Raw genomic sequence first — 27,221 nt, forward strand, 5'->3', positions numbered from 1 at the left:
AAAGCTATGAGGTGTGTTCACTTACTACATTGCTACTGTACCTGACTTTAGCAACCCAGTTCTTCCTCCCTGCAAGATCTATGTTAAAGGCTGATGCATTTGTTGAACGAACAGTGGCTAATTAATGGCACACAGACATGGACACGCTACAGAATGCATAGACGGGAAGAAAAATCGTGACACACAAATGCATTCAAAATGAGATAATCTCGGAAGCCAAAGAAACAGTAGTGACCGATGGGAACTTGAACGTGAGATTTCTTTGCAAATATTTAGCTGCAGAAATGGTATTCACCCTTGTTCCCTGATAACGCCCTTTACAAATGAATAGCGGCATGTCTAACAAAGTCGCTGAGTTAGACCCAAAGGTGCCTTTCCAGACCTGGAAGGCAGCTTCTGCAAGGGCTGTTGTACACCTGGCACTGCTAGAGCGTTGTGCAAGGAGGTGAAAGAAAAGCCAAAGGTGTTCTGCTTGTGCGAGAAAACTGGCGCCGCTGCTTCCACAAAGAGGGAGCACGAGAACGGTAACAGAACCAACCTATCCTGGCGCCACATGAACTCGTTACAAGCATTTGCAGAGCAGCATTGCCATTTATGCTTGGTAATTCGCAGAGTGTTTCAGGCTGAAGTGCCCCGCATTTTTTTTTTTTTTAGTTTTTCACCTCATCATTCAGGAAGTGACTGCAAAGCCGGCGCATACCTGCTCCGCATTAAGAGCCCCTTTAATGCAACCTTTTGTGTTTTGCTCCGCCCCCGCCTCGAAGAATCCCCTCAAGGAAGCATGAAAAAATCACAGCTGCATTTAGCGATTGCTAATGGCTATGCAAACAAAGGAATGAAGGAGCAGGTGAGCTGGGGTGGGGTGGAGCTTCTCCTTTTGCATCGGGGACCATGAATAGGCATTTTAAAGCCCACTTTTTAAAAAAAGAGCTTTGAGCGAGCATCAAAATTGACCCTGCATAAATGGCCTAAGAGTGGCTTTCCCCCCCTTTTGCTCACAGTTCTTTGGATCCTACCAAACAGTGTGACGAGTAAGCGGTCGCTGGGGCAAGAGAGCTCTCCCTCAAACACATCTGGCTTCTCTACCAGAGTTGCCAGGCGTCAAAGATTAAGCTAAAGGGAACGGGAAAGTCAGTGGTTTACCCTGTTAACTCTAAAGTCGGCAGCAAAGTTCTGCCTTAAATGGGATGACAAATGTGCAGGAAAGATCAATATGCAGTCACTGTGGGTGTTGACACTTTTGTTTTTGTTTTTGGAAAAAGGTTCAATACGACGCAGACAGAACACTTTCTAACAATCTCTTTGAAAACTGAGAAAACAAACAGGCTGTAGGTCATAAGAGGATGAAGCTAGACTAGAATTCCCTACAGCTTCAAGGGACGTCCTCCTGTCTGTTTCTTACAGGCTGCCATAGATACGTTTGATCACATCTGCCTCTTCTTTGTCCAGGATGCCCTTGTCCACATAAGCGTCAGCTTGTTGGTCAATGAAGTCACGCAGTTTGGAAATATCATAATCTGGAAACACGGAAGGCATTCATTCGTTTATACCCATTTGTTTGAGAGGCAAACAGATCTTAGGAGCTCCCCAGCTTATCTAGCTCCTTCCAGTATACACTGCCGTCTGGTCCCTGCTATGTATTTATTTACGCTAGAACTAAATAAGCATAGGAGAGCTTTAACCCTAGCACGAGAATCTGCTCTACCCTTAGCTTTATTGGATGGAAAATGCAGAAAGATGCCAAGAGCACAGTGGGAGTGCCCGTGTGGTGCGGGAGAACTGGAAAACACAAACCATGTGCTCTTCAGATGTAGCTATTACGAGGGTATTCGGCGGAAGCTGATCCATCCGCTTATTAATTTAATGGAGTCAGAGGAACAGGTAATTAAACTTCTTCTTTGGGACGGGGACTCTTTTTGTCTCTCGCAAGTTGCCAAATGTTAAAAAGGTAAAGGTCCCCTGTGCAAGCACCGGGTCATTCCCATGGGGTGATGTCACATCCCGACATTTACTAGGCAGACTTTGTTTTAAGGGGTGGTTTGCCAGTGCCTTCCCCAGTCATCTTCCCTTTACCCCCAGCAAGCTGGGTACTCATTTGACTGACCTGGGAAGCATGGGAGGCTGAGTCAACCTTGAGCCGGCTACCTGAAACCGACTTCCGTCGGGATCGAACTCAGGTCATGAGCAGAGCTTGGACTGCAGTACTGCAGCTTACCACTCTGCACCCCGGGGCTCTCTCTGCTGCAATTAAGATCCGTACGGGAAATCAAGATTAAGATCCGCACAGGACTGGCTAATTTCCGTACTGGGACTGGCTAATTTTTATCTGGTAAATTACTGGCTTTAAATGTTTTTAAATTGTTATATTTTTAAACAAGAGAGAGCTTAATCTCTCACAGGTTGTATCTGGTTGTTTCATTCTGGCTTTTGCCGTAAATAAATTTATTCACATTTGTTTGTCACATTCCCTCGGTCAACCTAACATCTGAACTGCTGGGCAAGGACTTTTGAAGGGCTTGTACATGGTTCATGGCGGCTTTTAAAATGCCCGCTTGGAAAATGAAAACTCATGTTGGAGTCAAAGCGCGATCGATTAGAGATCATCCAGGCTGAATACCCACACACGGACAAACACAAAATCTATCACAAGGCTAACTCAGGTTCTGTGCCACAAAGAGATAAACGCTCTGAACCAGTCATGCAAATTAAACGCATTAGTATGCACCATCTTAATTCGCACAGTATATTATAATTCTGCACACAAATCTCAAGCAGGTTACCGTGTTTCATAATTCCTGTATTAATTTTGAATGTATGAGGCTACCTCATGCAGGTGGGTCTGCACACACACACACCCCCGCCTCCTGAAAGCCAGTGATTCTGGGGCCCCAACCTGTGGAGGAGTGGGGAATCAAACCCAGTTCTCCAGATCAGAGTCCACCGCTCCAAACCACCGCTCTTAACCACTACACCATGCTGGCTCTCCTCAGAGGTCCTTTTCAGGGTAACTGGTCCTTCAGAGGTTAGTGGGTGCTGATTGGGAGAGAGAACTATCTCCGTGATGCTCCCCTGCATTAATGGGATGGTCTTCACAAAGATGGTCAGATGATACCTATACTATTGTGTTTCTCTTTTGCTCTGCTCGGTTCTGTATTCCATAATTCTAATGTGTATCTTGGTGGGTTGGGCTAATTTATACTACCCAGCCAAATTCTGACTGTAATCCATCCCCTGCCCTCAGTTCACGCAAACCGACCTTCTTTGTCTGTCTGCTTGTTGTGTTTCTTCAGCCATTCAATGTTCTTTCTGATGGCTTCCAAATACGCTTCTGCTTTCCCTTGAAAAGCAAAAATAAAGAGAAATCAGTATATTAGCAATTCCTTTTTATCTTTTAACTCCCCCAAATCAAAGGCGTGCTTTCACCCTGGCGAGGCTCAAAGCTTTTCCCACACAGGTATTAAATGGCCGCTTCTTTAATATTCCTTTTAACGACCACTTGTGGGATTGTGGAGACAGTGTAATTGATCATCTGTTCCTCTTTTGCAAAAATTGGAAGGAAGAGGGAACTCGCTGGATTATACCTATTCTAGCCAAATATGATCTCCCTTTACAACCTTGGATTATGCCGTTTCTTTTATCTGACCTCGATGCTGATATCGAGAAAATTTACCAGATTGAACAATACATAACGCATGTAATGAGCTTACAACCGTCACGATAAAATGGTTCTATTTTGTACCCAGTTTTAAGGGATCGTGCTGTTCTTGTAAAGCTGTTCTTCCCATATAATGTAAATGCTTAAACTGTTGACAATGAGCAATAAAAGGTTGATTGATTATTATTGCAATTCTTAGTATGGCCCTACAATCTCTTGCTCCTGGTGGTGGAGAGGAGCACAATATGGAATAAATATAAGCAGGTGGTTCCACAAACAAAGGGCGAGCACCCTAAATCTCTGTGGGCTAGGTCGAAGGCGCCAAGGATTACCCGACGATCGCAGTGTCAGGAGGGGACCTGCATGTGCAAATGAACCACTCACAGATCAAAAAAACATGAGCGCCTTACTGCTTAGCCATTCCCTGCACACAAAGTGGCGAAGGGCCGCGTGCCCAAGTTACTCAAGCGATGATGTCTGCAGAGAATGGGTATTGAAAGACGCCCGCCTCATCCATCTTCTCTGTTTCATTCGGAGCTGTTCAAAGAGTGGAATTCTCTACTGGAAATGATTCACAGACTTTTGATTTGTTTCCCCCCCACCCATCCTCTCATGTTACAGACCAATCAATAAGCTCAACCCAGACTATTGAACTCACTAACGATTTTATGTTTTTAAAAGGTACAGGATGCCATTACGAAGGAACTGCCTGCTACAGTGGCATATTGAACGCGCTGGATTCGGTTAGCAAAACTGTCGTTCAGAGTTAGCAAGAAAAGATAACAGCCCAACTCATTCTCAGTTCAATAGGTCAACCCTATTGCTTGCGCCGAGGGCTCGATGTTCCTGTTTGAACACATGAACACATGAAACTGCCTTATACTGAGTCAGACCCTTGGTCCATCGAAGTCAGTATTGTCTACTCAGACTGGCAGCGGTTCTCCAGAGTCTCAGGCAGGGGTCTTTCACATCACCTCCTTACCTAGTCCCTTTAACTGGAGATGCCGGGGATTGAACCTGGGGCCTTCTGCATGCCAAGCAGAGGCTCTTCCACTGAGCCATGGCCCCTCCCTTTCCTTCTGTTTGCATTGGTGAGATCTTACTTATTTTTCCCACAGCTGTAAGGCCACCCTTCCGCAAGAAGATCCACATAGCATGCACAGGAGTCTCCTGCTTTCTCATAACCAAAATGCTGGGGCTGGACTAAGTCTACCCTGGGACTTTTAAGGCGGAGTGGGATTTGAATTCAGATCTCTCTAGTCCAAGTCCAACAGGCTGTCTTCCTCAACACAGCCATGGTTACTAGCCAAGAGAACCACAAGATCTTTTAAACTGGAGATTCCAGAGACGGACCCGGAGATCTTCTGCATGAAAAGCAGATGCTCCACCCCTCAGCTGTGGGCTATTCCCCCAAAGAGTCACGCAACTAGTCCTGTGTGTACAGGGAGCTTTGCTTTTGGCCAACAGCCATCCTCCCTCCCATGTCACACGGCAAATCATTTTGGAACTGTGGGGAAATCCCTATCTCAGAGAGATTATGCCGGTGTGGCATAGGGGATGTAGATACCACGTAGTGTATTCTCATCCGATGCCCTTACTATGAAGAGATCAGTGGTAAATTTATCCGGCCGTGGCCCAACAGGCTCTCTGATAACTCGGAGGCGGAGAGGGCAAGGAAGCTGCTCTTGGATGAAAATCCAAGGGTTACCATAGACACTGCTACATTTTGTGCTCCCGCATCCAAAACCAGGTGCAAATTGCTGGGATGACATGTCTTACAATCTATATATATACAGGAGCGCCCTCTTAGGATTTTATGTATTTTATACTTTTAATGCTTGTATTTATGTATTTTATATTTTTATATTTGGAATCTCTGCTTTTAATATTGATGGAATTTTAGTCAACTGCTGATGATTCTATATATATATATATTTTTTGGTATATGACTGGATATGTGCTGTATTAATAAATGACTGACTGATTGGAACTGTGGGGCGTTTGAAACCAGTTTGGGGTACAGAGAATGAGCAGGTTGTTCAAAGACAGACAGACAAACAAGTCTTCGCGCATGCTCAAGGATGCTCTTTGGATCCCAGCCACCATATTGTTTTTTGACGCCATATGCCAGAAACAATATGGAAATGTGGAGGGGAAGAATCCCGCTTACCTTTTGGCTCTTCGTTGTTGCCTGTATTTTGTTCTTCGGCTTTTGTGGAATCTTTCAGCGTTTCGTATTCTTTTTCCATTTTAGCCGCGGCTGCTTTCGTGCTGTCAGCCTCTTCGGTGCTCTTGTCTAGAGAGGTTGCAATCAGAGAATCCCATTACTATCTCCGGTATCGTCTGAAGTGTAGAAATTACCAAAGTACATCAGCTAATGTCTAGCATGTCCCATAGGAGATATACATCTTTCACAGGAAGGTTCCAGTAGCTGCAGGCTAACTTTCTAAAGTTAATTGCAAATTTTATAGCAGCTTTAGTTCAATTTAACTGTCACTGGTTTTCTCCCTTAGGCAAATTCTGGTCCTTCTTATACATCAGGCTTAAGGTAACCTGAATCATTTCAACTGAGTTTGTAATATGAATACATAACTTGAAATAATGGTTCAGGGGCTGAATAAGGAAAACTGGGTTCAAAATCCCCATGGAAGCTCACATGGACACATGGATCTGCCTTCAATTTTGTATTCAGTAAGGTCAGTATGGTGAGAGCCCCGTGGCGCAGAGCGGTAAGCTGCAGTACTGCAGTCCAAGCTCTGCTCACGACCTGAGTTCGATCCCGGCGGAAGTCGGTTTCAGGTAGCCGAGGTCGACTCAGCCTTCCGTCCTTCCGAGGTCGTAAAATGAGGACCCAGCTTGCTGGGGGTAAAGGGAAGATGACTGGGGAAGGCACTGGCAAACCACCCATAAACAAACTCTGCCTAGTCAAATGTCGGGATGTGATGTCACCCCATGGGTCAGGAATGCCTCGGTGCTTGCACAGGGGACCTTTACCTTTTTTAAGATCAGTATTGTTTACTCAGACTGGCAGCAGGTCTTCAGGTATGGACCAGGAAATGGAAGAGGCATGCAACCAATTCAGGTTTTTGTTGTTCACATTAACTGAATACCTGTCTACTAATTCAATGAATCTTCTAGGAAAATCCTTGTTTGTTTGTTTTTTAAAGGCACAGCAACAGAATAAATACCTGACAACAGCTTGCTTTTAGTACTGGGCTTCTCAAGTTTCTTCTTCGTCTGCTGAGCTATCATTGCATCCAGGTTTTCTGGAAAAACAAAAAACAACAGAAAATGACCGTTCTTCAGTTGCAGTCTTATAGGACTCACATGAACATAGGAAGCTGACTTATACTGAATCAGACCCTTGGTCCATCGAAGTCAGTACTGTCTACTCAGACCGGCAAAAATTGACAGTTTTGGTCAGCAGACTGCAATGTAATAAAAGTTGTTTATGAACACAGGAAGCTGCCTTATACTGAATCAGACCCTTGGTCCATCAAAGTCAGTATTGTCTACTCAGACCGGCAGCAGCTCTCCAGGGTCTCAGGCAGAAAACTTTCACATCACCTACTTGCCTAGTCCCTTTAACTGGAGATGCCGGGGAATGAACCTGGGACCTTCTGCATGCCAAGCAGAGGCTCTACCATTGAGCCAAAGCCCCTCCTCGATCTGATTCATTTGCAAAATCATGAATTTGATCCCCTGCATCCACGAAGTACAGACAGGCATTTAAAATGCTCTATGATAAAATGTCGATGACGATTATAAAAGGCCACGAAGTCAAGGCAGCCGAAGTAGCCCAGTGTTATTCAGCAACGGACCACATCCATCTTCTTCTAGTCCAGGGGTGCCCAGCCTTTTTGAGCCTGCGGGCACATTTGGAATTCTGACACAGCATGGTGGGCACAGCCACAAAACGGCTGCCTCAGGAAGAGGAAGCAGCCACCAAATGACTGCCGCAGCTTAACTTCAGTAACACAGTGCAGATCCTTGTGTTGTGGTGGCAGCTGCTGCCAAAGCAACATTTTTTAAAATATCTGCACAGCCAATCAAAACTCAATAGTCAATCAGAAATCTTGCTGGGAAAAAGCCCTCCCTGGCTCTGCCCACTTCCTAAAAATACTTGGCGGGTGCCAGAGAAAGTGTTGCCCAACTCATCTTTAAAAACAGAATGGTAGCTCTGATGCATCAGATAGGGTTGCCAGCTCTGGGTTGAGAAATACCTGGAGATTTTGGGGGTGGAGCCTGAGAGCAGGTTTGGGAGAGGGGAGGGACTTCGATGCCATAGAGTCCAATGGCTAGGGTTGCCAACCTCCACGTAACTAGCTGGAGACCTCCCGCTATTACAACTGATCTCCAGCCAATAGAGATCAGTTCCCCTGGAAAAAATGGCCGCTTTGGCAATTGGACTCTATGGCACTGAAGTCCCTCCCCAAACCCCGCCCTCCTCAGGCTCCACACCAAAAACCTCCCGCTAATGGTGAAGAGGGACGTGGCAACCCTACCAATGGCCAAAGCGTCCATTTTCTCCGGGGGAACTGATCTCTATTGGCTATGAAAAACCTGAATCGGTTTATGGTACGCAGTTATGAATGACAAAACCAAAAGTCTTAAGGAATTTGGTCCTCCTCTCTCTTGATTCCCACCCCGTCGACCGACGATATAGCTATCGCTTCTACATCCAGAACGGCTAGAAACGTCATTTCTTTTCTTAAACAGAAAGTCTGGGAACCCTCCGAGTTCTAAGAGTTCAAAAGGCACCCCCAAATCCTGGCTTTGGGAAACCCATATATCATGAAAGGCAGAGTTGCTTTCTCTTTTAATCCACCATGGCGCTTGCAAATTATTTGCCACGTTTTGAGGCGTCCTGTTTTTGGAAAAGGTCAAGAGACAGCGGGAGAGAGAAGGAAAGCCACTACCAACTGGCTCTGTTTCAAACCGAGCCTACATTTACAGACCCACCAGCTGTGATCCACATAATGGTGCAAAATATTTGCTTTGAGTTATACTAATGGGGTGAGTCATCTGCAGAAATGTCATACTCATGGCCAGTAGCTAAGCAACTCCGTGACCTAGCCGCAGCTCTAATAAGATCCCATGTCATTCCAAGGCCAGTTGCCTGGGCAACCTCTCTTTTTTAAAAAATAGGCTAAGAGCTCATCAAGGCGACAACCTTCTGCCCATCTGGACACCTATTTCTAATTGTGCCAATTAAAGCAAGATAAATAAATAAGTAAATAAAAACCCCTCCAGAATGGAACTGCTAATAACTTCCAACAAAACATCCTAGCCTGGGGGTGGAGAGTCAGCTCTATGTACACATGAACGCATGAAGCTGCCTCCTACCGAACCAGACCCTTGGTCCATCGAGGTCAGTATTGTCTGTTCAGACTGGCAGCGGCTCTCCAGGGTCTCAGGCGGAGGTCTTTCACATCACCTACATGCCTGGTGCCTTTAACTGGAGATGCCGGGGCTTGAACCTGGGGCCTTCTGCATGCCAAGCAGAGGCTCTACCACTGAGCCACGGCTCCTCCCCTGCTGAAGAAGCTGCCAAGAGGGCTCGCAAGCTACGCAGCGTGGTGTCCAGTGTCCTCAGGATCAGGCTAATGGCTCCTTGCTCTACATGTCACCTATGACCTCTGCTTAGGGCTGCCAACCTCCAGGTACTAGCCAGAGATCTCCTGGTATTACAACTGATCGCCAGCTGATAGAGATCAGTCCCCCTGGAGAAAACGGCCGCTTTGGCCATTGGACTCTCTGGCATTGAAGTCTCTCCCCAAACCCCACCCTCAGGCTCCACCCCAAAAACCTCCTGCTGGTGGCGAAGAGCGACCTGGCAATCCTATCCTATAGGCAGAGGAGAAAACGTCTGGCCATTCCTTCCTTTCTTGCCCGACACTCTTCAGTGGTCTAGAAATAGGGTTGGCAACCTCCAGGTATTAAAAGCAAATTTTCACCAGGTGAACTGATCTCTATCGGCTGGAGATCAGTTGTAACAGTGGGAGATCTCCAGCTAGTACCTGGAGGTGGACAACCCTACTCGGAAGGCCAGCATACTGCTGAATTTGCAACCAGGTGCGTATCAGCCACAGTCTTAAATGTGAAGGATTTTCTTCCGGCCAATGCCATGCTGAAGACGGGGTGCGAACGCGTTCTGCAAAACAGCTGACCAAAGTGGTTTGCAAGCCTTTGGCCATTTAGGCATGGTCAATTTTGATGCAAGCCCAAAGCTCTTTTTTAAAATGCGACTTTAAAAATGCCTATCCAGGGTCCAACACTGCCTTTTACGCAAAAGGAGAAATTCCACCCCCCCCCGCTCACCTGCTCCTTCGTTCCTGTTTGCATAGCCATTAGCATGTGCATAGCTAATACGCCACTGTTATTTTGCATGGTCCCTTGAGGGGATTCTTTGGGGCAAACACCAAAGGTCGCGTTAAATGGGCTCTTAAGTAATGCGAAGCAGGTATGCACCGGCTTCACAGTCACTTCCAGAATGACGGCTCAGCATGAAAATTTTTTAAAATATACGGGGCAATTCAGCCTGGAATGCGCTGCTAATTGCCAAGCATAAATGGCCTTAGTTTTCTCATATGGATATCTCTTATGGAAGTCCTGAGGCCAAATGCACTGGGCAAGAATAAAGCACCGTCACCAATAGGGCTGTGGGCTTGTTGCCCGATAGCAAACTGTCCACCCACACCAGCATTTAGGTTATTAAACAGCAAACTGCAGAGTCTGTCGTTTATATCGTTCCACTATATAGATTTCCAGAGCTTCCATAACACACCCTGAAAAGGCACATTTTTCTTTGCATAATCAACATATGCCCGAAAGGCACTTTTTCAGCCCACACTTGTTCACTTGTCAGCATGGCTTGGAAACAAAACGGATCTAAATATACGTGGCATTAAATAATTCAGCTGGGGGAAGACCTCTCACCCTCCACCCACCCCCAACAGTGTCTGCTATGGAAATGTTTTTTTCCATTCCGAAGCAAAAATATTTAAGCACTGAAGTCACATTAATTATGGTAATAATAGATAACATTTAATGCTGGTTTATACAGGCATGAGGCTAATTCAACACTTCAAAATGTCTGATGACAGCATTAAAACAGACAACCGAAAGCACTGCTAATTGAGAACATGAGAAATATGAAGGATCAGATTAAGTCCAGTATCCCTGCCTGGTCATATGAAACATCTAATATGTCTTAGGCCATTTATGCAGGGTCAGTTTTGAAGCTCGATAAAGCTCTTTTTTAAAATGCGACCTTCAAAATGACTATTCACGGTCCTGATACTAAAGGAGAAATTCCATCCCCCCACTCGCCTGCTCCTTGTTTGCATAGCCATTAGCAATCGCCGGTTGCATAGCTAATGCACAGCTGTGAACCTACATGCTACCTTGAGGGGATTCTTCGAGGCGGCAGTGGAGCAAACACAAAAGGTCGCGTTAAAGGGGCTCTTAAGTAATGCAAAGCAGGTATGCGCCGGCTTCGCGGTCACTTCCTGAACTACTGAAAAACTCCAAAAAATATGTGGGGAATTTAGCCTGGAACGCGCTGATAATTACCAAGAATAAATGGCCTTAGAGAGCAATTCTAAGGAGGACTACCCAGAAGTGGGGCTTACTCCCAGGATAGTGTTTTTAGGATTGCATGCTTAGTTTGTTCTCATGCGCAACAGCTCAAGAAAATCAAAGTACCAGTTGCTCCTTCATGATCATCAAGGCAATGCCAGCCATGGGGGAGCCAGTGTAGTGTAGCGGTTAAGGGGTCAGACTAGGACCTGGGAAACCCAGGTTCAAATCCCCACTTGCACCATGGAAGCTTGCTGCGTGACCTTGGGCCAGTCACACTCTCTCAGCCCTGACCCTGGCTAGTATTTGGACGAGAGACCCTCAAGGAATACCAAGGGGGATGCTGAGGCAGGCAATGGCAAACCACCTCTAAACATCTCTTGCCTTGAAAACCCTACATGTGTGTGTTAAGTGCCGTCAAGTCGCTTCCGACTCATGGCGACCCTATGAACCAATGTCCTCCAAAATGTCCTATCTTTGACAGCCTTGCTCAGATCTTGCAAACTGAGGGCTGTGGCTTCCTTTATTGAGCCAATCCATCTCTTGTTGGGTCTTCCTCTTTTCCTGCTGCCCTCAACTTTTCCTAGCATGTCTTTTCTAGAGACTTGTCGTCTCATAATGTGACCAAAATACGATAGCCTCAGTTTATTCATTTTAGCTTCTAGGGTCAGTTCAGGCTTGATTTGATCTAGAACCCACTGATTTGTTTTTTTGGGCAGTCACATGAACACATGAAGCTGTGGCAGTCCACAGTATCTGCAACACTCTCCTCCAACACCACATTTCAAAGGAATCTACTTTCTTCCTAACAGCTTTCTTCAATGTCCAACTTTCAAGCTGTGACTTGATGGCCAAAAAAAAAAAAAAAATGTCAGCCTTAGATCTGACAAGCAGAGGCCATGACTGGGAGTAATAAGCCCAAAAATCAGAGCAGCAGATGGTTTTAAAATGTTGACTGCTTAATAACTTTGGTGAATGTATTTGTAAAGCTGCAGTAAGGCTTCAATCTCTTGATCATGGTTCTCAGAACTTGTGACCCAGGTTGAACACATGAACATGTGAAGCTGCCTTCTACTGAATCAGACCCTTGGTCCATCAAAGTCAGTCTACTCAGACCGGCAGCGGCTCTGAAGGGGCTCAGGCAGGGGTCTTTCCCATCACCTACTTGCCTAGTCCCTTTAACTGGAGATGCTGGGGATTGAACCTGGGACCTTCTGCATGCCAAGCAGATGCTCTACCACTGAGCCACGGTTCTATGTCCTGTTACTTCCACTGATTCCAAATAGGACTTTCTTGCTTTGGCACACCTAAGCCAGAGGCCATGAATGCAGAGGTCTCTTTGGATCTTTGTCTTTCAAATAACAGGGAGCCGTGCGGCTGGCATCCAATCACAGCTCCTCCAGTATAAAGTGACCGGTATGCAAAAAATAACAGAGCAAGCCAAAGATGAATCATCCATGAGAACAGCAGGATGGTGAAGCCACATGTGAGAAAAAGAAATAATCAAAAAGAAATTTAAAGAGGGGTGGTGGTGATGGGAAATGTGAAAGAGAAGTTCTGCAGGAAAGAAATAACCCTATGAGAAATGGGGTCTCATCTGGACAATGGGTTCCTCTACTAATTGAGACAATGGGTCTCATCTGGACAATGGGTTCTAGATGAGACAATGGGTTCTAGATGAGACAATGGGTCTCATCTGGACAATGGGTTCCTCTACTTCATGTCCAAATTCTTGCTAGGCAGGAATGAACAGGAACACCACAGGGCACTGTTCTCTTCCCATAGTCACCAGAAAGCACTGACATGGACAGATCAGGGCTTATTTTCACACCACTGTTGAATACGGAAACAGAAAGCCAGGGGGATGTTGAGGTTGTACGCATTCAGCTACCAAGGCAGGCACTGTGTTGCTGCTGGAAGAACCTGTTGCTTCAGCAGCCAAGCACATTTAGAGGGACTGGACAGCCTCAAAATAGTGGATGGGTTGATGTTGTCCCGCTTCCAAACTCCCTGCCCCCCCAAATCCCAGCCATGTGCAATGGTTGACAATTTAGCTGCTTTCTCAGAGAGAGCCTCCTCAGAGTTTGTGCCAAGTAGGGATGCCAATTCTGGGTTGGAAAATTCCTGGAGATTTGGAGGGGTTGAGCCTAAGAAGTTTCCGTCTAGACATTAGGAATAATTTTCTAACAGTTAGAGCGGTTCCTTGGTGGAACAGGCTTCCTTGGGAAGTGGTGAGCTCTCCTTGCCTGGAGGTTTTGAAGCAGAGGCTAGATGGTCATCTGTCAGCACAGCTGATTCTAAAGCAGACGATGAGAGGGAGGGCATCTTGGCCATCTTCTGGGCATGGAGTAGGGGTCACTGGGGGTGTGGGGGAGGAGGTAGTTGCACTGAGCAGGGGGTTGGACTAGCTGACCCCTGGCGGTCCCTTCCAACTCTATGATTCTAAGGGTGGGGGTTGAGACTTTAGCAGGGTATAATGCCATCAAGTCCATCCTCCAAAGCAGCCCTTTTCTTCAGGGGAACTGATCTCTGTAGTCTGGAGATCAGCTGTAATTCCAGGAGGTCTCCAGGCTCCAACTGGAGGTTGGCAACATTAATGTCGGGTGGGTGTGGGTGCTGTGCATTCCTCCAGCTCTGGGTCCCTACTGGAAAGATTCCGGGCCATGGCCCACTGCATAGGAAGGTAGCACATTAGGGAGACGGCGAGGTCGGTGTCTTTGTCCTGATTTGCTGAGCTTTCCATGTGCTGGTGGCTTTTGTCCCAGAGAAGAATTCAAACGTCTGATTTTCCCGTTCACTTGCAGACTGAATGGAACAGTCCAAGAAGGACTCTACCTTGTGTCCCGTCCCCCCCGCATGTTTTAATCAGGAACTGTGTTGCCAGCTGGGCTCAGCCAGCAGTTTCAACTTCTTGGACTCAGACCAAGCCTGCCTGTTCTCCACTTTCATCCTGAGTGGCCACAGACCTCAGTACAGGTCCATATACAAAAAAAATATGACAGTTTTGGTCAACAGATTACAATGTAATAAAAGTCGTTTATGAACACATGAAGCTGCCTTCTACTGAATCAGACCCTTGGTCCATCAAAGTCAGTCTTGTCTACTCTGACCAGCAGCAGCTCTCCAGGGTCTCAGCAAGGTGTAGTGGGTAAGAGCAGTGGACTCTGATCTGGAAAACCGGGTTTGATTCCCTGCTCCTCCACATGAGCGGCGGAGGCTAATTTGGTGAACTGGATTTGTTTCCCCACTCCTACACACGAAGCCAGCTGGGTGACCTTGGGCTAGTCACACTCTCTCAGCTCCACCTACCTCACAGGGAGTCGATTGTGGGGAGGGGAAGGGAAGGTGATTGTAAGCTGGTTTGATTCTCCCTTAAGTGGTAGAGAAAGTCGGCATATAAAAAACAACCCTTCTTCTACTTGCCTAGTCCCTTTAACTGGAGATGCCAGGGATTGAATCTGGGACCTTCTGCATGCCAAGCAGATACTCTACCACAACCTCTCCCCTGTGACCACTACCGTCTTCATATGAAAGGCAGAACTGTTCCAAAAGTCATGGTCACATATATTAACGATGCAGTTGCTCAGAGGGAAAGTATGGATTTAACACTTTCCCACATGTCAAGTGGATTGGACTCCTCGTCCGTAGGAGGTAGGACTTGCCTGACTCTTTCCAAATAAGAGCAAAACATGGGGGAAGGCGAGATGCATGGTGGCATCTGGACACATCCATCTCTCATCAAAACAACTCCCCACTCGGCAGCGAAGGAGGCCAGGGGATGGGAGTGGTGAGTCACGAGCGAAGGAGGAAGGTGCGATCCTGATGACTAAGGAAAGCAGTGAGACTGCTGTGGCTCAGGCCAAAACCGAAGGAATCAAACAGAATAATAGAATCACAGAGTTGGAAGGAACCACCAAGGTCATCTAGTCCAACCTCCTGCTCAATGCAGGAAATTTACAATTACCTCCCCCCCACACACACCCAGTGACCCCTACTCCATGCCCAGAAGATGGCCAAGATGCCCTCCCTCTCATCATCTGCCTAAGGTCATAAAATCAGCATTGCTGACAGACGGCCATCTAGCCTCTGCTTCAAAACCTCCAGGGAAGGAGAGCTCACCACCTCCCGAGGAAGCCTGTTCCACTGAGGAACCGCTCTAACTGGTAGAAAGTTCTTCCTAATGTCTAGACGGAAACTCTTTTGATTTAATTTCAACCCGTTGGTTCTGGTCCGACCTTCTGGGGCAACAGAAAACAACTTGGCACCCTCCTCTATATGATAGCCCTTGAAGTACTTGAAGATGGTTATCATATCCCCTCTCAGTCTTCTCCTCTCCAGGCTAAACATACCCAGCTCCTTCAACCTTTCCTTATAGGACTTGGTCTCCAGACCCCCTCACCATCTTGGTTGCCCTCCTCTGGACACGTCCCAGCTTGTCTACATCCTTCTCAAATTGCGGTGCCCAACACTGAACACAATATTCTAGGTGAGGTCTAACCAGAGCAGAGTAAATCGATACCATCACTTCATGTGATCTGGACACTATATTGCGACGGAGACAGCTGCGGCTCTCACCAGTCAGTTCTGACCGGAACTTAGACATTCTGAACTTCTGAGAAACTGTGAACGTTCCTTTCTCTACACAGCTGACTCATCTGGCTGTCAGAATGGATTTTGCTACTTTGGGGTTGTCTCTTTGTGTGTTGGATGCAAAGCGTCAGCAACAGAACAAAGCCTCAGATGGTCTCTTGTGAGGATCTGTGGTACGTTGGTGTGGCTCGAGCCGGCGCCAACGTATCTTTGGAGGAACGCAGCCCACCCTCTATACCAGAGGTCCCCAACCTATGGGCACTTTTGGAATTCTGACACGGTATGGTGGGCTGTGGCTCAGTGGTAGAGCATTTGCTCGGCATGCAGAAGGTCCCATGTTCAATCCCTGGAATCTCCAGATAAAGGGACTAGGCAAGTAGGTGATGTGAAAGACCCCTGCCTCAGACCCTGGAGAGCCGCTGCTGGCCTGAGTAGACAATACTGACTTTGATGGACCAAGGGTCTGATTCAGTAGAAGGCAGCTTCATGAGTTCGTGTGTTCACAGCCACAAAATGGCTGCCATAGGTAGGGTTGCCAGGTCCCTCTTTGCCACTGGCGGGAGGTTTTGGGGAGGAGCCTGAGGAGGGCGTGGTCTGTAGAGGGGCGGGACTTCAATGCCATAGAGTCCAATTGCCAAAGCAAGCATTTTCTCCAGGTGAACTGATAGCTATAGGCTGGAGATCAGTTGTAATAGCAGGAGATCTCCAGGAAGTACCTGGAGGTTGGCAAACCTATAGAAGGCACAGCCAGCTTCACACTGGCTGCTGCAGCTTACCTTCAGTCAAACAGAGAAGCTTCGAAGGGAGATTACAACCCAAGATTGCTGAACTTGACTTCATTCACAAATTCTGAACAATACATCCCTCCCCCCTGGGTCTCGAAGGTGCTGCTGGACTGCAATGTAGCTACTCATACAGCTTTGCTATTCTTCCATCTGGCCCTGGATTCTGACGATAAATACTGTGCGGTTTACTGTGAGATGCAATCACCTCCTTCGCTGAACAATGCTAAAGGACTGTTCCCCCCTGGAGGGAGATCCTGTGATGATGACATAATGCGGGGGCCTTCAAATCCCAGACCAGCTGTTACCAAAATGTGCTTTTAAACTTAACAGTCTCTATAGATGGCCGATAATTCACAGTGGGTCGCCGTGTTAGTCTGTCTGCAGTAGTAGAAAAGGGCAAGAGTCCAGTAGCACCTTAAAGACTAACAAAAATATTTTCTGGTAGGGTATGAGCTTTCGTGAGCCACAGCTCACTTCTTCAGAAAGCTCACACCCTACCAGAAAATATTTTTGTTAGTCTTTAAGGTGCTACTGGACTCTTGCCCTTTTCTACTACTATAGATGGCCGAGAAAGAGTTCAGAGCACGTGGCTTGATTTAGTAAATGATTTATTGTTTTGAGTGCTCAATTCAGACCTGTCGTTTCAGCCCTTAAAAGGGGAGCGGGGCAGGAGGTATTTTGAGGAACTATTTTAAATGCAGCCATTATTCTGAAATTCCGTCACCACTAATGGAAGGATGCTCCAGACATCTTAGGCAGGATGGTACAGGAAGGGGTGGTCCTAGGGTTGCCAGGTCCCTCTTCGCCACCAGCGGGAGATTTTTGGGGCGGAGCCTGAGGAGGGCGGGGTTTGGGAAGGGGAGGGACTTCAATGCCATAGAGTCCAGTTGCCAAAGCGGCCATTTTCTCCAGGTGAACTGGTCTCTATCGGCTGGAGATCAGTTGTAATAGCAGGAGATCTCCAGCTCGTACCTGGATGTTGGCAACCCTAGGTGGTCCCCATGCTGACTGGCCTGAACTCCTAAAGCCTAAGGATACAGTAGCTAACCTCCAGGTGGTGGCTGGAGATCTCCTGCTATTACAGCTGATCTCCAGCCAATAGATGTCAGTTCACCTGGAGAAAATGGCCTCTTTGGCAACTGGACTCTATGGCATTGAAGTCCCTCCCCTCCCCAAACCCCGTCCACCTTAGGCTCTGCCCCCAAATTCTCCAGGTATTTCCCAACCCGGAGCTGACAACCCTACCTAAGGACTTGTTATGATACCTCAGTTAAAAAGATACAATCATTTGCTTTCATGATTTAATTCTAAAACAGCCGTCATTTACTCAAAGTGAGATTCTTTTTACCCGGTTATCAACAGCACTTTACCGAATGGCTCCCAAGTACAGAATGTATTAAGCCCTTTCACTAATCGTAGCGGTTCAGTCAACAAAACACTGGGCTTCTTTCATTATCGCTCAGGGTGGTGTAGTGGTTAAGAGCGGTGGTTTGGAGCGGTGGACTCTGATCTGGAGAACCGCGTTTGATTCCCCTACTCCTCCACATGAGTGGCGGAGGCTAATCTGGTAAACTGGACTTGTTTCCCCACTCCTACACACAAAGCCAGCTGGGTGACCTTGGGCTAGTCACAGCTCTGTTACATCTCTCCCAGCCCCACCTACCTCACAGGGTGTCTGTTGTGGGTAGGGGAAGGGAAGGTGATTGTACGCCGGTTTGAGTCTCCCTTAAGTGGTAGAGAAAATCGGCATATAAAAACCAACTCTTCTTCTTTTAAAGTGAATATTCTCATGGTTTCTTAGGACTCTTGAGAATATCGGATCAGTATCTGAAGGTCAGAAATAAAAGCCATTTCTCAACAGCAAAGCTAAAAATAGATCGGCAACGAAGCGGCTTGAAGCCTATGAGAAAATGCTTCTTACTATGGTTGCCTTCAATGGAATTTGCCTCTCTGTTGCTTCCTGGAGCATAACGGACTGTCAGCACGGAGCCAGATCACATCTGCGGCTAAAATCCCACTGGGAACAGTTTATGTGTTCATGTTCATCCCTTCATTACTCTGATGCCCAGTGATGCGAATGGAGCATCACAGCTCTAAGAACGCAGGTAGAACTGTTGCGTCCTAGTGTTGCTCCAACTCCCCCCTGTGACCGAGTTGGGGCCAGGAGACGGTTTGTGGGAGGCTTGTGGGAGGGGGGATTCAGCTGCCGGTCCATCCAGTGTGCACAAGTACTCAAAAGGAAAGGAAGACCGCCCCATCCCACCTAAAAAGAAGTGACGGGAGGGGCAGATTTTGGCTGCCGATGGCGGGAACAGAGACCAGTCTCCATTCATCCTCGAGTCTGACGTATGAAGAGGGGTGGGCCCAAGGGAAAGGGGGTTTATAGGGTCTGGGTCGGGCAGTTCCTCGGTGTTTTGGCTTGGGTGAGCTGCGGATCCCTCTTGAGCAGATGAATAAAGTTGGCCCTTCGATTATCCCAGTTCTGGCACTGGCTCTCTTTATTATGAACACTAAATCAGACCCTCGGTCCATCAAATTCAGTCTTGTCTGCTATGACCAGCAGTGGCTCTCCGGGGTCTTAGGTTGAGGTCTTTCACAGCATGGTGTAGTGGTTAAGAGGGGTTGGTTGGAGTAATGGACTCTGATCTGGAGAACCGAGTTTGTTCCCCACTAGGGTTGCCAACCTCCAGGTACTAGCTGGAGATCTGCTATTACAACTGATCTCCAGTCGATACAGATCAGTTCACCTGGAGAAAATGGCCACTTTGGCAAATTGGACTCTATAGCATTGAAGTCCCTCCCCAGACCCTGCCCTCCTCAGGCTCCGCCCCAAAAACCTTCCATCAGTTGCGAAGAGTGACCTGGCAACCCTATTCCCCACTCTTCCGCATGAGCGGCGGAGGCTAATCTGGTGATCTGGGTTGGTTTCCCCACTCCTACACACGAAGCTAACTGGGTGACCTTGGGATAGTCACAGCTCTGTTAGAGCTCTCTCAGCCCCACCCACCTCACAGGGTGTCTGTTGTGGGGAGGGGAAGGGAAAGTGATTGTACGCCGGTTTGAGTCTCCCTTAAGTGGTAGAGAAAGTCGGCATATAAAAACAAACTCTTCTTCTTCTGCATCCACTGACAATCACATGATGTACGTGCAGTCGCCGTTCTCTTCACACATTCTTCCTGCTAATTCATGCATCTCTCCATATTCCTGGTTCACAATCTCACTGAATTTCTGCCTTAGATTGCGCCCTTCATATTGTGTGATTTTTGTGGGCATAATGTGTATATGAGTCTTGACCTGGATAGCCCCAGGCTAGCCTGATCTCCTCAGATCTCAGAAGCTAAGCAGGGTCGGCCCTGGTTAGTATTTGGATGGGAGACCTCCAAGGAATACCGGTGTGTGAGAGCCAGCGTGGTGTAGTGGTTAAGAGGGGTGGTTTGGAGTGGTGGACTCTGATCTGGAGAACCGGGTTTGATTCCCCACTCCTCCACATGAGGGGCGGAGGCTAATCTGGTGAGCTGGGTTGGTTTCCCCACTCCTCCACATGAAGCCAGCTGGGTGACCTTGGGCTAGTCATAGTTCTCCTAGAGCTCTCTCAGCCCCACCTACCTCCCAGGGTGTCTGTTGTGGGGAGGGGAAGGGAAGGTGATTGTAAGCCGGTTTGAGTCCCCCTTATGTGGCAGAGAAAGTCGGTGTATAAAAACCAACTCTTCTTCTTCTCCTGTTTGGATGGGAGACCTCCAAGGAATACCGGGGTGTGACGCGGAGGCAGCCAATAGCAAACCACCTCTGAATGTCTCTTGCCTTGACAACCCCACCGCGTCCCCATAAGTCAGCTGTGACTTGACGGCGGAAAAAGAAATGAGTACATGGGAGGGGGGAGTTAGTAAAATAATTATTATTTGAAACAAAGAATCCCTCGCAGAATGAACGGGTGACAGCTCATCAACTCCATCTGCTGTCCTTTTAATCTCGTTCATATTAATAAAACCCTATTAGGGAATTATAATTAGATCAAGGACTGTATTATAGGCAGTACCCTCTGCACCAAAACAGCTCAGCCCTTCTAGGACGATAAGCCACTTTAAAACGGACTCGTTTCAAAGGCTACTGATTTAAATTGCTAACGAATACAATTTCTGGATAGATGCTGAGAGCTTTATGAAGAAGGATATATTTTGTAGGGTTGGGGGGAAGACTCTCGCCCTGTCTAGAAAACTTGTTATCACGGAAGAGGAAATGACAAGCGATCAATATTTACACAAGGGCCCTTTAGGTGATATTTACAGATCAAAATATAAAAGGTTACTGCTGGTGCTCTTGTAGCTTCCAGGTTCTCTATCGGGCCTGCCAGAGGCAAAACTACACTCAAGTTTCCCCAGAAGGTCAGACCAGAACCAAAGGGTTGAAATTAAATCAAAAGAGTTTCCGTCTAGACATTAGGAAGAATTTTCTAACAGCTAGAGCGGTTCCTCAGTGAAACAGGCTTCCTCGGGAGGTGGTGAGCTCTCCTTCCATGGTGGTTTTTAAGAAGAGGCTAGATGGCCATCTGTCAGCAATGCTGATTCTGTGACCTTAGGCAGATGATGAGAGGGAGGGCACCTTCAGGTGATATTTACAGATCAAAATATAAAAGGTTACTGCTGGTGCTATTGTGACTCACAGGTTCTCTATCTGGCCAGGAGGTGGACCTGCCGGGAGCAAAACTACACTTGAGTTAGCCAAAGAAGGCGACAGGAGTGAAATGCCCTGACGTGCACAGGCTCAGCTGTGCTTAGTCGTTTTGAATAGGCTTGAAAGCTTCATGCCAAAGATCAAATGGATGCCAATGGGCAAATCATCAGGGCGATGGAAGGAGGGATTGATAGGGGGTTGGTGAGATTATTTCTTCGTAAAAGATAAACATCTTCAAGTACTTGAACGGCTGTCATATAGAGGAGGGTGCCGAGTTGTTTTCTGTTGCCCCAGAAGGTTGGACCAGAACCAAGGGGTTGAAATTAAAGCAAAAGAGTTTCTGTCTAGACATTAGGAAGCATTTTCTAACAGTTAGAGCAGTGGAACAAGCTTCCTCGGGAGGTGGTGAGCTCTCCTTCCCTGGAGGTTTTTAAGCAGAGGCTGGATGGCCATCTGCCAGCAATGCTGATTCTATAAACTTGGGCAGATGATAAGAGGGAGGGCATCTTGCCCATCTTCTGGGCATGTAGGGGTCACTGGGGGTGCGTGTGGAAGAGGTAGTTGTGAATTTCCTGCATTGTGCAGGAGGTTGGACTAGATGACCCTGGTGGTCTCTTCCAACTCTATGATTCTATGACACAGACCGCAAGGGAGTCTTCAGAGAATTTAGTAGGATGTTTTGACTGAACTCATCTAGGTTTGAATTGAGATTAAACGTTTTCTTGTTCACTTTAGGTATTAAATTAGCTCAGCAATGCTAGAGAGAGTATGTAATGCGTTCTGGCTGTTGTGAATGATCACCGTGCTGGTTGTGAATGATCCACAGTGCTTGTTCTGAATACATAATGAGCTTTGCAGAGCAATGTCACAGACTCCACCGCTTGTATTTCATTGCCTTCCAACTTTTGACAGTTCCCACCCATGCTAATTACTGTGAACATCTGTGCCGACAGAGGACACACTTTGTGCAGCTGAAGAAGTAGACTCTGGCCTACCAAAGCTCACAGCACAACAAATCCATTCTTCTTGAAGATGCTACACGATTCCTTTTGGGGTGGGGGGTTTCCCCCATAGATTCCTACAATCTAACTGTAATTTTAAGGCATCCTATATTGTTAAAGATACATCATTACTTTACACAATATGGATGTTCAAGATGGTCTTTTTTTCAGGCTACTCCCCAAGATAATATTCTACCATGGTTACACAATCAAGCAACACCATTTAAGCGTGTGGCAACTCTTGTGTGCATACAGCAGGACTTTCAAGGCAGCAGCCTTCTTCCCGAAGGCTATATGGCAAATTACTTTGGACACCACCAGGTTTTAAAAGCGCCTTGCAAGATAGCAGGATGAAAGGTCAGAGCTTTTGGAGAGGAAAAACAAGTACTCTGCTGTGCTTCTCTGGATTTCAGACAATTCGCTCTTCGTTCCCTATAGAGATCACAGAGGAGATGCTTGAAACGACTTCAGTTGTTGGCATTTTCCACGATAGGTAAGAGAAAGGGCTCGCAGTGCTGATCCTAGTGGGTCATCCTACATGAAGACTCAAACTGCCTGACCGTTCCAAAGGGTAGTGCTAAATTATAATCCTTTTTTTAAATTACTGTGGTTATAGGGGGCGGAGAATGGGAAGGGGAGGAAGAGAGTCACTGCTGACTCATGAACACATGACGCTGCCTTATACCGAACCAGACCCTTGGTCCATCAAAGTCAGTATTGTCTACTCAGACCGGCGGCAGCTCTCCAGGGTCTCAGGCAGAGGTCTTTCACATTTGCCTAGTCCCTTTAAATGGAGATGCCTGGGACCTTCTGCATGCCAAGCAGATGCTCTACCACTGAGCCACAGCCCCTCCCCAAACAAAACACACAACAGTATTAAAAGCAGCAGTCAAGTTTCATTTATGTCAAATGGTGCCCTGAGTTTCAACTTGCTAATATTTGCTGCAAGTCATGGTTAGGAACCTGACTGTTAACAAAATGGGAATTCCAGTACTGTCAGAGGCAGTATATTTCTTCATACTGGATACTGGGAGCAAACAACAATGGAAAGTCATCACTTTCATCCCCTGCTTTTGAATTTTCTAGAAGCCTCTGGCTAGCCAGAAGTAGAGTTGGTTTTTATATGCCAACTTTCTCTCTCACTTAAGGCAGAATCAAACCGGCTTACAATCACCTTTCCTTCCCCTCCCACAACAGACACCCTGTGAGATAGGTGGGGCTGAGAGAGCTCTCAATAGAACTGTGACTAGCCCAAGGTCACCCAGCTGGCTTCATGTGGAGGAGGGGGGAAACCAACCCGGTTCACCAGATTAGCCTCCGCCGCTCATATGGAGGAGTAGGGAATCAAACCTGGTTCTCCAGATCAGAGTCCACCGCTCCAGACCACCGCTCTTAACCACCACACCTCTAGGCAGTGTTGGAAACAGAATGCTGGTCCTCTGAGCTGACCCAACAGGGATCTTATCAGGTTTATTCATTTCTACTCTATTTTTCAATCGTGCTCACCACTCCACAAAACGCTCTCATAGAGGCTGACAGAAAATTGAAACGTGATCACATGATACAATAAAAATATCAACAACATAAAAACCACAAAAAACAAAACGAGCCGTTCAACAACATTAGAACTGTAAAACAGAGGGAAACAACATGCCAATCAAGCCAGCTCAATGAAATAATGGCAGGAGCCTAATCTGCCAGTAGCTTTTCCAAACAGAGAAGTTTTCACTGTCAGCCTTAAAGCGCACAATGAGCCAGACAGATTTATTTATTTCAAATGTACTTATCACCGTTCAGTTATCTGAGACGGGCCTCCACAGGGAGAGAGTTCTATAGAGAGGAAGAAGCCTCTTCCTTCCTTCCAGAACGGTTTGTTTCCTCTAAAAAATAAAGGCTTTTGTTTATCAGAGGAAGCCTTTCTCCATCAGAAAAGTCTTTCTCCATTGTAGGAAGTCTTTCTCCACTGAAGGAAGACTTAGTAGAAGAAAGCCATAGGATCCAGCTTAGCAGAATACATGAAACTGCCTTAGGAACAAACAGGCGATTGGTCCACAACTGGCAGTATTGTCTGCTCAGACTGGCAGCGGCTCTCCAGGGGTCTTTCGCATCACCTACCACCTGATCCTTTTTAAGCTGGAGACGCCATAGTGCTTGCAGGTTCTCCTGGATCAAGGACCGGAAAAGACCATGCCCATTGTCCTAAGTAACAGCAGAATCAGTAGATGGAATGCAGATTTTTCCACGCCAGGAAATGCTCTACAGTTCTCGGACAGAGGACCAATAGGAACTGTAGCTCTGTACCAAATTCTATCTGTTCTGGTTCAGTCTTCCTCTTACTATGCCTGAAATTGCTTCGAATTACAAGCCCTTAAAATCATGAAATGATGCAGCTGACAACGGTTTAAAATAATTTGCCACAAAAAAATCATTGCTTTGACACAAACCGCCCTGAAGCTGAGTAAGATGACAATATAATTACCAGTATTCATGCCATAAGAGAAACAACATCATTATAAGAAGTTCTAAATGTATACTTACCCAGGTACGAAACACCTTCTTCAGGTGTAATGGTTCCATATTTAACCATCATCTTCACAAAGTCGATTAAGGTCTTCATGATAGTTATCAAGGTTTCTTTTTCCTTGGCTTCTTTCTCTGGGTTAAGAAACCGAAGGTTAAGTGTAAATATGCACACGACTAATTTGAAACTTAGGAAGGTGATGGGGCCACACTCAGAAGGGAGGAACTCATATATTGATTTTGGAAATGTTTGAGAACCAGTTGAGAACCACTGCTGTAAAAAAGCAACATTCTTGGAGATGACTTGTGACTTTAATCAAAATGGTGAAGAAGAAGAAGAAGAGTTGGTTTTTATATGCCAACTTTCTCTACCATTTAAGGAAGACTCAAATCGGCTTACAATCGCATTCCCTTCCCCTCCCCACAACAGACACCCTGTGAGGTAGGTGGGGCTGAGAGAGCTGTGATTAGCCCAAGGTAATCCAGCTGGCTTCGTGTGTAGGAGAGGGAAACAAATCCAGTTCACCAGATTAGCCTCTGCCACTCATGTGGAGGAGTGGGGAATCGAACCCGGTTCTCCAGATCAGAGTCCACCGCTCTAAACTACCGCTCTTAACCACTACACTACGCTGGCTCCATGCTGAACATGGAGACAACTTATAAATAAACGTAATGTATAGTTTATCCCTAAGACATGCAGGTCCTAGGCTGAACAGGTCTTTAAAGGTGAGAACAAGCACCTGAATTGGGCCTGGAAAGCCAAACAAGGGCAATGCAATCATAAAACCACTGAATATGGACAACTGGAAAACAGTTGTCATGTCCGAGGGGCAAGTTTAGGACAAGCAGGAACAAAACAGGAAAGGAGTCTGCACATTCAAGTGCAAAAGTCCGGGAACTGATAACGTATCCAATCAAGAATAATCTCTCCCAGTGGTGACAAGAATCATTTCACCAAAACACTAAAACATGATTTGCCATGTTTACAATGGTGATGAGGGTGTTTGAGGTCAAGACCCCATTTTTTAAATTTGAGGTTTTAACATAATTACAAGTGTTCTAAAAGGTTTCAGCCCATTACATAACAGAAAATAATAATAATTTACAGCTAGGAACAGTGGTCTTGAAAACGTGAAACTGACCTGAGTTAAGGCTTTTCAGTAGCTCATAAAAGTTAGGGAAATACTGGAGGTCTTCAAAATTATCCCCAGGGGGCAGCTCATTCCTTCGTTCCAACATGTTAGAGGAAGCCCATGTGTGATCCAAGGTATCGTCTCGATCCATATTTTTTGGCACCTCCATGCAAAATGGTAAAAAATGACATGTGTACAGAAGAACATAAGAAAGGCCATGCTGGGTCAGACCCAGGCCCATCAAATCCAGCAGTCTGTTCAGCGGCCAACCAGGTGCCTCTAGGAAGCCTACAAGCAAGACGGCTGCAGCAGCATTATTCTGCCTGCATTCCACAGCACCTAATATAATAGGCCTGCTCCTCTGATCCTGGAGAGAATAGGTAAGCATCATGACTACTATTCATTTTGACTAGTAGCTATGGATCACCCTCTCCTCCAAGTACATGTCCACTCCCCTCTTAAAGCCCTCCAAGCTGGCAGCCATCACCACATCCTGGGGCAGGGAGTTCTACACTTTAACTATGCGTAGGAGTGGAGAAACCAACCCAGTTCACCAGATTAGTCTGCTGTTCATGTGGAATCTAAATACAGGCGTCAAAATCAAAAGAGAAACAAGCCCACATTGTATTCTGAGTCTTTCCCCCTCCCCCACCTTGAAGCAGCAGTAAGACAATGCCTTACATCTGGACTTATTCCATTTGGATTCGTGAACCCACAATGGCCGCTTTAAAACGAGATGAGACAAATTAACGAAGGACAGCTCTTATCATCCCATAGTTGCTAAAGGGAACCTCCATGTACAAGGGCTGTAGACCACCGCTTTCGTTTGCTGCTTAAGAGCACAGCACTGCAGTGGAAATGGAAGAAAATTTTTAAATTTTGTACAAATACTCAAGGGATGTATTGCGGACAACTGTCCTAGTGATCATCCTTCAAAACTTCCTTAATTAGTTCACTGTGGAGAAGCTGAATTCCCTAAAGCAAAAAAAAAAAAAAAAACCTTGTGTGCGCGTGGGGGGGGGGTTTCTACTCATTCTGTTCAGTAAGCGGGCCAAAACAATTAGCTGAGAAGCGTTACCATTTTCTCCTCCTGTTTTTCTTCAGCCTTACTGTCTATTCTGCTTGGAAGGTAATCAAGCTCTTCGGGCGCCTTTTCCCGATCTTTCGCTTCATTAGCAATTAGCTGCTGTAACACTACAGCCACCTCGTCCTCCAGTGTGTAGGCTTGGCTTTCGGTGATCTGAAAGAAAGGAGTGTGGGGGGGGGGGAGAGAGAGAGATGCCAA

The 27,221-nt window shown here is 46.6% G+C and overlaps 1 protein-coding gene across 3 annotated transcripts in view; it reads right to left on the reverse strand.

Moving 5' to 3' along the window:
* Positions 1–1,263: 1,263 nt before the first annotated feature.
* SCG3 (secretogranin III) overlaps positions 1,264–27,221 on the reverse strand; it is a 36,070-nt gene continuing 10,112 nt past the window's right edge. For all 3 annotated transcript variants that reach the window (XM_056865776.1, XM_056865775.1, XM_056865777.1), the window contains 7 exons: positions 27,015–27,176; positions 25,946–26,099; positions 24,822–24,938; positions 6,844–6,921; positions 5,826–5,951; positions 3,257–3,337; positions 1,264–1,517 (listed from right to left, as the gene is read on the reverse strand). In XM_056865776.1, the coding sequence (XP_056721754.1) occupies positions 1,399–1,517; positions 3,257–3,337; positions 5,826–5,951; positions 6,844–6,921; positions 24,822–24,938; positions 25,946–26,099; positions 27,015–27,176 (837 nt within the window). In that variant the 3' untranslated portion in view covers positions 1,264–1,398. The remainder of the gene's footprint in view (positions 1,518–3,256; positions 3,338–5,825; positions 5,952–6,843; positions 6,922–24,821; positions 24,939–25,945; positions 26,100–27,014; positions 27,177–27,221) is intronic.

This window comes from Euleptes europaea, chromosome 20 (genome assembly GCF_029931775.1).
Source record: "Euleptes europaea isolate rEulEur1 chromosome 20, rEulEur1.hap1, whole genome shotgun sequence".
Lineage (NCBI taxonomy): Eukaryota > Metazoa > Chordata > Lepidosauria > Squamata > Sphaerodactylidae > Euleptes > Euleptes europaea.